Below are 12,384 nucleotides of genomic sequence, written 5' to 3'. Positions count from 1 at the left end.
GGGCCCCAAAATCAAAATATCTGAAATCCGATATGGCGCTTCTGGCATCTCCATTTTGTCCACGTCAGTAGCCATGGTCTACAAATTTCATTGTATAAGGCTCTTTGGGCCTGAGTCCATCACTTGTTTGGGTCCGGGTACAAATTGTGCACTTACAGTTATTAAGTTGCTTTTTAAACTTATTTAAGGTTACTACCAAACATAGAAAAATGAGATAATTTTATGGAAAATATTTTTTGGAAGTGACTCATTTTTTAGAAAATATCATTTCTAAAACTAATAGAGCGTAAGTGAGTTTTTCACCGACTGAAAGCATGAAGTCTCATTCGAGAGCGAGTAAGATGTTATTATAGTCATACTCAGTTAAGGAAACCTGCTAGTCATCCCTCCTTACCCTTTTTTTTTTCTACAAAAAAAAAAAGAAGTTGATACATGTGAAAGACATTAAAAAATAGATTACAATAACAATTTGTAAAAATATAATAAAATAATTCATATGTAAAAATATGATTACATTTCGGTGAATTCTTCGCCGACAGACGATCTTTTTCTTGTTAGACCACGTGTTCCCATCAGATCTTCAGAGATGCTATGCTATCTATGCTATCCTTATGAGCTGACTGCTTTTGATTTTGTCCAGCTCAGCAAAATCACCTCCGGGGCCCCAAAATCAAAATATCTGAAATCCGATATGGCGCTTCTGGCATCTCCATTTTGTCCACGTCAGCAGCCATGGTCTCATCCACCCATCTCATCACATCTTGATATTTCTTTTTCTTCTTTTGGAAAGTTGAATCAAAAGTCTCTCTTCACTTCACTTTTTTAATAAAACGGTCTCTCTGTGTTTTCTCACACAGCTCCAGTTCTTTTCTTCAGAAGAAAGAAAATTTTTAATATTATCTTTTCAAATTAATGATTTGAAATTTTTTTTTTAAATTTTCAAAAAAAAAAAAAAAAAAAATCATTAAGCAAAGCAAAAGGGCGTTTCAGTGTTTTGTGCGATATATATGTTGTGCTTTTTGTGTTGCTGGATCGAAGAACTCGATAATGGCAATTGATGAAGCTCTAGAGGTGACTAATTTTTATTATAAAGTTTGATGTTCGGCTTGTAAAATTTTCATGCTTTTTCTAATTTTATAGCTTTACTTGCTGAAGATATTGGTTCTGTATTGTAATTATTGCTTTGATGATTGTGCTTTATTCATGACTCTTGTAATTCAAGCATAGTAGATCTTTTTGTTTTGTGAATATGTACATCTTTTTTGTTTGACTTAGGGTTTGGAACTGTTTTGTGTGTGTGTGTGTTTTCTTTTCAATTTGGGTATTTGTGGATATATAGGCCGTTTGGTAACGATTGTTTGGAAATACGTGCGGTGAAAAGTGTATCAAAATACGTGTAAAGTTTAAAAATTAAAAATATGTGTTTAAATATATGTACCAAACGGTCTTTGTGTGTGTGTTTTTTTTTTCTTTTCAATTTGGGTATTTGTGGATATTTAGGGCCTTTTGGTAAGATTGTTTGAAAATACGAAGAGATGAAAAAAGTGTGAAAATACGTATAATATTGTTTAAAAATGGAAAATATGTGTTTAAATACGTATAATATTGTTTGACTTTTGGTTAATTTTAGAGTTCAAAGTAGTCTGTGTGCTAAAGCTGAAGATTGAGCTTTTTGTGTAGTCATTTTAATCAAAGACTGTACAAAGTTCAGAAAGTTTGTATTTTGGTTGATATTTATTGTGAAGATTGCAATAGTTTATCTTATATGATGTTCTGATCTGGCAGGGGTCCATGGTGAAAGCAGCTTTTTGGGTTTCAAGGCATTTTTTTGTGGATTAAGAACATTCATTCCGATTCAGATTTGTATTTATTTAGATATAAATTTGTTATTATGCATGTTGATTCACTGTGTATATTATCGATTTAATTGTGCTGGTATATGCTGAGGTTGGGGTTCTTGAAGACAAAACTATGTGCTATTTCTTTAACGGATTGAAGAGATTTTTTAACCGTTCAGAACTTGGGCTCTCTTCATCATCAGTCTTTCGGAATCTGATTGAAAGGAATAGTCCCGATGAGCATTGACGGTGATGATGGGGACAAAGAGTTGCGGGAAGTACATCCCTCTCTGCTAGATGGGAAGAAGACAGTCAAGGGTGGGGTCGTGATGGGTGAGGAACAAGGTGTACTCAAGGAAGGTAAGTTGAAAAGTGATGGAATAGCCGAAGATATGAAGGAAGGGCAAATGGGGGCTTTCCAAGTACATGCTGCTCCGCAAATGCCACAGCAACAGAGTCAAGGGTCAATGGTTTGTTGGGAGAGGTTTCTACATGTTAGATCACTTAAGGTTTTACTTGTGGAAAATGATGATTGTACTCGCCATGTTGTTGCTGCACTGCTTCGCAATTGCGGTTATGAAGGTTAGGGACATGGTCTCGGAGACTGTAATGCTTAAATATTTAATTACACGTGGACAGTGGATGCTGCTGTGTTAGCCTACACTGTGATAGAAGTCTTTGAATTCGCAGTTATATATCTTGAATGCCATTTATATACAAAGTAAGTTATTATCTGCTGCATAGTCTCAGAAGAATGGGTATGGGGGGTTTGGGGAATAGTATATTGTGTGGTGAATGGTGATGTTTGATAAAATGCTTTATGTTTTTTTATAAGCACCCTTTTTGTTATATTCCGGATGTGATATAGTTATTCACCAAAAAGAAGAGAAGCTTCCTACAATCCATAGGACAAGTACATGTATAGGCTCCTTTATGCATATGTTGTTTCATTACTGAGCTTTTTAAAATGGAGTAAATTAATGTCCAATGTATCAAAGCCATCAATATGGGCCTAAAAACATTAAGTAATTCTTCATGTAAATGGCAGGGATCCAAATCCAAGTAAAGATACTCCTCCAAATTTTCCAAATTTTCACAGATAATAAACCTCCCAAAAATAAGAATGATTGAATATGTTAGTTGAGGCTGTAAGAAGCTCTATTAAAAGCTTTACTGCTTGCCTTCTGCCAATTATACATTGTTATGAACAAGGAACTGGTTTCAAGTGATCATGATTATCAACCTCTCAAATTTTCATGTTTTGTGTTGTGGATAACCTGGACTCGGCTTAGGCTGATAGACGTAATATGGACAGCTTCAAGCCACATTCTTGAGCCTAACATCAAGCCACGCCTGCCCTGGCCTGCAATAATACTTGTGGCTAAAATATTTCTTTGAATATTCAAAATAATAATGCTATGTGTTCATTGCATCAAGATATTTGACATCGTTGGGAACTTCTCTGTGATGTCTTCTGAATACATGTATCACTTATCCTTTTTCTTTTTTTCCCAATTTTCATTTGGGTATTATCAGTTATAGAGGCAGCAGATGTATTACAAGCATGGAAGATACTAGAAGATTTAAGAAATCATATTGATCTTGTCTTAACTGAGGTAGTCATGCCTTACTTATCTGGCATTGGTCTTTTATGCAAGATTATGAGCCACAAAACACGCCCGAACTTACCTGTGATTAGTAAGTAGATTTAGTGGCTAATTTTATTAAAGTATAGTTGAATTCGTTATGACATCTATTCGATATATACTTTAACTGTGGTGGCTGATGAGATTTATGTGCAGTGATGTCATCCTATGCTTCAATGAGTTTAGTGTTTAAGTGCTTGTCCAAGGGTGCTGTTGACTTTCTAGTCAAGCCTATACGAAAGAATGAGCTTAAGAACCTTTGGCAGCATGTTTGGAGGAGATGTCAAAGTGTAAGTTGTTATAACTTTCCATTTCAGATACCAAACTTTCTGCCATGAACCAATTTAGGTGTGCTACCCTGTTTGTAGACATACAAGATAAATTCTTTTGCTTTACTAATCTGTCTCCATGTCCAATCACATGTAGGCAAGAACATTTTTCTTTTCATGGTTGATGTCATGTAGCACTAATTTCAGTTGGGATATTATATTTCTATGATATTCAGTGTCTTATTTCAATTTCTTAGAAAACAATCTCAGATTACAATCTAAATTTTCACTATATTGATCAATGAATAATATCTAAACTAATTCAATCTGAGATCTCATATTCATTGCTTCTTCCCAGTCTAGTGGCAGTGGGAGTGAGAGTGGCTCACAGATTCAAAGTACTGGAAAATCACGAAGTGTTGAAAAGTGCGAAAACAACTCTTGCTGCAATGATGAGGATGATAGTGAGAGTATTGGTTTAGATGTTGGAGCTGGAAGTGACATTGGGAGTGGCACTCAGGTATTGCTGATTCTTTATAATTAGGTTCCAAGATTTTGTGTGGTGCATAACCTGTTAATAAAATTTATTGCAAATGAAACTCCAGAAGATGATAATACTCCTTGCAAGCTGTAAATGGGCTTAAAAATAAAATTCATTAATTTGACTTTATGCATTAGGCGTGACTGGAGAATATTAGCAGGAATTTTAGTTAATTTTTCCTTAATTGCAGTTACTGCTGTTTTATATTTTCATGAATTTGTGAAAGGATTGGGTAGCTTACAAAATCACTTGTACTCCCCCACTTTCTAGTGACTTGATTTTGGGGAATCTTTTTAGCTATTAACAACTATGCTAATCTTTATTAACTCTTTATACATGCTTAGTACGAAAAACTGTGATTTGCAATAAGTTGAAGAGTAAGATTTCAGGGGTTATTTGTAAGCTGGATATTGAGAAAGCCTATGATCATGTGAATTGGGAGGCTTTTCTAGATTTGCTGAAGAGAATGGGATTCGGGGTGAAGTGGTGCAGGTGGTCTCTAGCTGATATTTTTGGAAGCTTGAGGGGACTGAGATGGTGGATCATCTACTACTTCGTTGTGGAAAGGCTTATTGGTTGTGGAGTTTGGTTTTTAGATCTTTTGGGATTTCATGGGTCTTGCCAAAATTGGTTACATATACTCTTTTTGGTTGGCGGAATTGGTTTGGAAAGCGCTCGTCTAGCATTTGGAATTTAGTTCCACTGTGCTTAATGTGGTGTATTTGGAGGGAACGAAATTGACGGACGTTTGACGACATGGAAAGCTCCAACGACCAGCTGCTTGCTTCTTTTAGCGGCTCCCTTTTTGGCTGATCTAGGGCTTGGAAACTCACCTCTAGTGATTATCTCCTTGTGTTCCGTAGTTCTCTCCTTTGTAATTAGTACTTTCTTTGTTTTTTTTTTAATCCTCTTTCTGTAATCTTTGATCTGCCTTATGCCTTTTTGCATGAGGTAGCTTTTTGTTTATAGATCTTTATTACTTATCAAAAAAAAAACTGTGATTCAAGCAAACCAACAAAGCATAAATTTGTTCCGGCATATAAATAATTTATCCCTACCTTGTAAATCTCCTAGTTATCTGCTTCTTTTGTTCTTCAGAGAGCCAAATCAAGTTTTGGTAAAAGTTGTCACATATTCCCAGTACTTAAAAATCCTTTTTTTTTGATAGATGAAGAAATCATCAGCAAAAACTTAAAAAAAAAAAAAAAACACTTAAAAATCCTAAAATCGAGTCCTCTGGTAATTATGTTTACCAAATAGGAGATAAGACTAAGGTTGCCTAACAGGCACCTCTCCTAGATATGCAGAAGCAGGAGCCTTGTTCATTGAGTACAACCTTTAATTATACTCTCTCTATCTTAGTTTAAATGTCTTAATATTGTTTTGGAAATATCCCAAAATACATGTTCACTTTTTAAATATAAAGTTCTTGCCTTTTCAATCTCCTATATTACCCTCACCATTTTCTCAAAAAGCAAAAAAAAATTATTATTTATTATAATTTATGCAACCTCTGACATAAAATTAAAAATAGTTTAGGAAGATTACTATATTTTTATCTTGTTATTAATAATCATGCTATTTCAAACTAAGATGTATAAATTGGGATAGAGGGAGTAAAATATAAACAACTTTACATATGATGTGACTGTGCTATTTCAAGCTTACTGTTCCACTTATAAATTTGCATGTTTAAGTTAACGTTGATGATGCAACTCCTTTCCTGATCTTGTGTTCCATTAACCGCCAGTCAAAAGTTATTATACATGGAAGTTATTACAATGATTCTTAGTTTTAATATTTTCCAAACAATCAATCTCTAATGGCCTTTTGGATAAGTTCATACTCTTGCTGATATCTTTGTCACTGGATTGTGTTCATCACAAATTAAATGAACTTCAACATAGCACCAATTATGAGCCAAAGCCAAAACTGAACTCTGAACCAACTGTGTGCCTATTAAAGAAGTCATATCCAGTCAACATCAAGAGGACTGTCCTATTTTTAACTGCTATATTCATATTGTTTTGGTACTGAAATCTAAATATTATGCATATGCATTTAATTACATCTACAGAAACATTTATACACCGAGCATGTCTATGTGACAGACTAAAGCTATGCAAAGATGCATCTAGGAAGACCTGGACTCCTAGATATGTACAAGAATAGTATCATTCTGTTATTATTTTGTAGAGCTCTTGGACAAAACGAGCTGTAGAAGTTGACAGTCCTCAACCAGATTCTCCATATGATCAAATGGTGGAGTGTCCTGATAGTACTTGTGCCCAAGATGTCCGCTCAAATGCTGAAACATCTGGTAACAAATTGGTTCCTGCGGCCAAAACAAGGAAGCTCCAAAAAAAGAAGGAAGAATGTGGTATACCTGAAGGTATTCTAGATCTCTAATCCTCTTAAGGCTTTGTTGAGAGGTGTTTAGTAAATATATCTTCCTCTTTTCTTCCTTGGTGAAACAAATTGTATCTCCTTTTCTTATTTCAGACAATGCTCCAACTGGTAACAGCTTGGAAATGGGTGTGCCTAGAAATCTAGGTATACAACTTGAGTTCCTGAGGAATGGTCTGCTTGAGATAAGCTCTAGTAAATTGACCGAGCAAATTAGTAAGGAACAGCTAAACCTCAATTGTGAGAGTCCATCCATCAAGCTAAAGAACGAACATGCTACTCTGACAGGTGATGTTGCCATTACTACTCAGTCTCAGATGAACAGCATGGAGTTTGAAGCTCCAAATAGAAATTCCAAGATCTCAGACATTAACAATAAAGCCAGTAATGATACAGAAGAACTTCCATCTCTTGAGCTCAGTTTAAAGAGACCTCGAGTAGTTAAAGACACAGGGACAGAAGTTCCAGATGACCGATATATTTTGAGGCAGTCAGACCATTCAGCCTTCTCAAGGTATGAGGGAAACAGGAGAAAGTTTCCCATTGTTATAATGGAATATGAATAAATTATTTTTCCCTAAATCCTGAAGGATATCTTTTAATAGTTTCCGCAATTGATGTGTTGATGTGTTTCCTATGTCTATGCAGGTACAGAGCCGTGTCAAATACTAACAAGGCTCATCCTGGAAACGTTGGAAGCAGCTCTCCACGTGGTATTTGCTTAGATGTAACCATGAAAGAATCGTTGCATGATATTCAATTCCATTCAAGTGGCAATCCTCCCAATCAGTTCTCAAATGTGGGTAGCAATAACATTGATATGGGCTCTGCTATTAATACTGCTTTTGACAAGTCACTAATAGAAAAGTCATCTATATTAAGCTCGGTCAAACATTTGCACCCATCTGATTTCCATTCCATGAAAGAGGGCCCGATATATGCTCCTACAGCAGTGCTGGCTCAATCAAAAGGCACACACAAGGAGCTCCAACATGAGCACCTTTATCACCATAAGAATCACCACCGTCATCTTGTGCACAACATGCAACAACAGTGGCCACCTGACCACAATGACTTGTCCTTGAAGAAAATGGCTGCAGCTGCTCCACAGTGTGGCTCATCCAATTTGTTGGGTGGGCCTGAAGGTAACACTGCCAACTACAATGTTGATGGAAGTTCCTTAAGCAATGGACAAAATGGAAGCAGCTTAGCAGTTGAAGCTGAAGGGACAGACTTAGAAAGTGATGGTGGAATTTCTGGGAACAGGGGAGGTCCTAGCGGGAGTGGAAACACAGTAGGCCACAACAAATTTGAACAGAGAGAAGCTGCCTTGACTAAGTTTCATTGGAAGAGAAAAGAGAGATGTTTCCGGAAAAAGGTAATTGATGTTCTTGCATTTTTCTGAAGCTAGGTGTTGTTGACATTTCTTTTCTCTTTGCTTGTACTGAGTTCTTCTCTCTTTTTTGATCTCCCCCTTAAAAGGATGTTTTTTTGATAACCCGCCTTAATGGATGTGTTCCAATTTTTCTTTTCTTTTTATTTTTTGCTGAATGTTGAACTGAATTCTTTCTTCTTATTTTTTTGTATAAAGCATATTGATTGGGATTGGGGCACTCATTGGGTGCATTCTTTGGAGTTTAACATTTCTTGCACTATTGTGGTTTCTTTTGAAGGGTAAAAGTGGATGATGACAGTTCACAGAAAACAAATATGACTACAGAAGTGAGATTGAGAACCTATCAATAGTGCACTAATGTGTCTCAGCATAAGACTGAGATGTGCACAACTAGTACAACTAGATTGTGCCAAGAAAACCACGTACCACTTATCAGTGCAGTGCATAATTTCCTGGCCTATTGACTTTCACACCCTAGCTTTACTAAATCTAGGCACCCAGGATGTCGACACATACCAGATAAGGAAAGCAAAATAGGAAATAGAAACAGGGGAGAAACAAGATGTTCATCCACACTTGAAGCATCTTATTTATGCACAGGATCATAAATAAAAAATGAGAAAAAACTTCAAATATATATATAATGGATTATAATTGTCACATCTACTTCATAACTAGAAAGAAAACTTCAAATATTGGGAGTTCTTTTTATTGTTATAAACTGAATTATGATTGTTGCATCCAATCCATAAGGATTTCTTTCTTTGTTTGATTTGCTTCATATTGCTGATTATATTGAGAGTAGAGAACCCGCACATAAAATAGTTGGCGCCTGGGGGTGAGTCCTAAGGATTCCACAATTGGGTTCCTATGGGAGTGCCCTGCCTGTAGATATGTGCATGCATGTTCACAAGTCTGATTTGGAATGTTGTAATATGGTACACTTGTTTTATTTACGTTTGTAACTTTTGAACTTTCATAATGATGGATATGGGATGGGGTGATGGTTGGGGGGAGGGGGGAAGCAAAATTGTATAAATTTATATATTTCACATTTTTATAGACACCAATTTGGATCTATTAATGTTGATTGACTTTGTTGGACATATATGATCATAATTAATGCTGGATGTTGAGACTTTTTAGGATTTGATTCTCTTTTATTTTTTCAATGTAATTGATGACAAATTATTTCCATTTCTAGTTAGGTTAGAAATTTTTTTCCTTACCTTCAGTGATGTAGTCTGAGAGTCTTATTTCAAGGCCCCAAATGCAATATTGTAATAAATTGATGATGGGTTAATGAAATTTAGGTTGGAAGTTTTCTTCCAATGCTTGGTGGTGATTCTTGGGCTCATATTTTTATTTCATGCTGGGTGGTGATTGTAAGCAACACTATGTAATGATTCCAAGTCAATCCTAGGCGGTGATTCCAAGGTCTTATCCTTTTATTTTGTTCTTCTTTTGTTTCCCAAACACAAGTCCCCCTCTTAGAGTTTGTCGTCCTGTATCAAATTTTTCATTGGAGCAAACCTTGATCTAATCTAAGAAAGCCACCATAACCACTACCCTTCTTAATGAACGACTCCCATCCTCACTAGCACAGCCTATCATGGCACCTCCAAAACCTCAAATCAGCCCTAAAGCCAGCTCAAAATCAAAATTCCCAACAATTCATAAAAAAGAGAGGGTAAAATACCCCCATCTTAGACAACCTAATCTCATTGCTACTAACAACACGATGGAAAGACCCATCCAAAACCCAACCCAAATACCCAAACCAAGACCCTATTGGACACAAACCCCCGGTCTAGATTCCCTCTAGTCGCGAACCAAAAAGCCAGGCTGAATCCTCTACCAACCTAAATTTATCCTACCATCAATAAAAGCCTCAATTGAACCCTGACTAAGGCCGAAACCCATCCAAACCACCACAATTGAGCCCACTACTCCTGAAACACCAAATCATTGAAAGCCTGGCTGTAAAATGCGTCTTTGCATCACCTCTGACCACCACAATTCCCATAGTCATCAAAACTCCCTTCTCAATTCCTCCTTGACTTCTTTACAGGTCCCACCTAAATCACGCATAGAGAATTGAGATAGGCCTTGTAGCCCTAAATGCTATTGCCTTTACACCACACCTCCCATGCCACCACCACAAGTTTGCCAGAGAACTTGCCTCACTGCCAAAGTCGACCTGTGCTGGCCTTTGATTTTGAAGTTGATGGAAACTTCATTGTTAAACTGAAATAACTTGGGCCAACCTCAATGGGATTGTTTAGTCAACCCAACTAATTTCAAAACCCCAATTTGCATCACATCATGTCTATATGCAAAAAGAAACCCCAAAACTGGATCCAAACTAACTTAGAACACTTAGACTTTACTTGACACAACCAAAAACAAAACAAAATGTGACCCAGCTATTGCTGCCAGGATTTACACTCAATGGGCTCAAGCTTCTCCATCCTTGGGAGACTTGGTGCGGAAACCAAATTGGACCTATTAATGCTAATTGATTTCGTTGGGCATGATTGATCTTAATTAATGCTGATTGATGTTGAGGCTTTTAGTATTTTATTCTCTTTTTATTTTCACATTTAATGTAATTGATTACAAGTTATTCTTATTTGGTTAGAAATTGATTTCCTTTCCTTCAATGGTGTAATTTGGGAGTTATATTTAAAGGCCCCAAAATGCAGTATTATGAGCAGTTGTGATGGGTTATTTTGGGTTGGAAGTTTTCTTCCAGTGCTTGGTTGTGATTCCTAGGTTCTATTTTTCTACTTTCATCACTTGACCGTGATTCCAAGAAAATAATGGGTGGTGATTCCTACGTCCTCCCCCTTTATTTTGTTCTTCTTTTGTTTCCCAAACACAAGTTCTCCTCTTAAAGTTTTTCGTTGTTCATCATGCTTCTTTGATGTCTTCTAAGAATTATTATGGGTCTTAATTGATATCATGACTTGGACTTCATTCAATTTACACAAGGACTTGAACTTAGCCGACTTTTATTTCTGTTTTCAACATCAAATTAAAACTTTCTATTTCTACCTGGTTTTGATGTTCAAGAAGACAAAGGACTCCTAGCAGTCTACTAATAGTATTATGTTATTTGTGAAAGAGAGCTCTTTGGGTGTCTTTGGGGTTTTGGTTTTGTTAGTCTTCTATAATCTCTGTATTTTATAGTGAAATTTTCTCCTCATTTTTGCCTATGGACGGAGATTTCAGGCAAAATCTTGTTAGTCCTTGGTGTTTTCTCTTGTATGTGCTTGTGTCTATTTTTCTTTATAATTTTCATGATTCGTATTATTTTTTTGTGAGATCTTTCTCAAACCCATAATAATTTTCATAATCAATCTTGTTTGGGGAGTGCTTTGGGTGGCCCTTCTGTGCAACAATTGGATCAATTATAGATTGTGCACCTCTTTCTTTTCTTAATCAGTTGTAACAGCAAAAGGAGTTTGCTCTTGTTTTCGAGCCTGTGTTTCAAACCAATACCATTTCCCTCTCAGAAAAGGTTTGGTGTCTCCAAAATCCATCTCTTTTGGATCAATTGAACAAGCAAGATCATCATAGCTTTATGCAGGTCCTCATTCAATACATACCATATACTCCAGATCTTGGTATGCACACATCACACACACATGTTGGACAGTATTTAGATGGACGGAATTATTTCTTCTGGGGCAGTCTTCTGTGTCATGTACAGCCATCTGGCTTTCCTTAACTGGGAAAGGCAGTCATTCCTGTCCATAGAATTATACATTTAGAGTTTTTTTTTCTTCTTATTTTTAGTTACTCTTGCAGCTCCTTCATATATGAATATTTGCAGAGGAATTTGTTTAACTTGATTCTGTGGTTGGTTTTTCAGGTTCAATACCAAAGCAGAAAGAGACATGCTGAACAGTGACCTCTCATTAAGAGAGAATTTGTGCAGAAACGGTGAATGAAAACACAAGCAAGACAACTAATGGTTAATTTAATGCTTTTCCTGTTTAGAAAAATAAAAATGGTTCTCCCATTATTGATTAACAATTAATTACAACTGTGACAAGCAGTCTGCACTCAAGGATGAGAGGTCATTTAGGTAAATCTTGACTTTTTTTTTTTTGGCTTATTGCTGTGGACATTAATTGCTACTTCTAGAAGAGTGCTCTTACTTGCCTTCTGCAGGGAAAAGAGTCTTCCTTTGTGTGGTTCTATTACGGTTTCAATTGGGTATTTGGAAAACTTTTTACCCTTCTACATTTCGTTTTTTTAAAGCTCTTCCTTGTTGACTGAA

General features: G+C 36.2%; 1 protein-coding gene across 1 annotated transcript; it reads left to right on the top strand.

The window, feature by feature from the left end:
- Positions 1-794: 794 nt before the first annotated feature.
- Positions 795-12,384, top strand: LOC142609933 (two-component response regulator-like APRR7). Its single transcript, XM_075781659.1, has 9 exons — positions 795-1,071; positions 1,786-2,420; positions 3,375-3,536; positions 3,641-3,774; positions 4,112-4,273; positions 6,491-6,686; positions 6,797-7,214; positions 7,349-8,078; positions 11,974-12,384. Exons 2-9 carry the CDS (start codon positions 2,075-2,077, stop codon positions 12,010-12,012), a joined length of 2,187 nt encoding a protein of 728 aa, XP_075637774.1. The 5' UTR covers positions 795-1,071; positions 1,786-2,074; the 3' UTR covers positions 12,013-12,384.

This window comes from Castanea sativa, chromosome 9 (genome assembly GCF_040712315.1).
Source record: "Castanea sativa cultivar Marrone di Chiusa Pesio chromosome 9, ASM4071231v1".
Lineage (NCBI taxonomy): Eukaryota > Viridiplantae > Streptophyta > Magnoliopsida > Fagales > Fagaceae > Castanea > Castanea sativa.
This window is presented reverse-complemented; position numbering and strand designations above follow the sequence as displayed.

What these genes read in the sequence shown, in the direction of transcription:
- LOC142609933 (XM_075781659.1), top strand. Translation starts at nt 2,075, where the DNA reads ATGAGCATTGACGGTGATGATGGGGACAAAGAGTTGCGGGAAGTACAT. An exon ending in TCGCAATTGCGGTTATGAAG is followed by an intron (nt 2,421 to 3,374) that starts GTTAGGGACATG and finishes GGGTATTATCAG; the next exon opens with TTATAGAGGCAGCAGATGTA. An exon ending in ACATTGGGAGTGGCACTCAG is followed by an intron (nt 4,274 to 6,490) that starts GTATTGCTGATT and finishes ATTATTTTGTAG; the next exon opens with AGCTCTTGGACAAAACGAGC.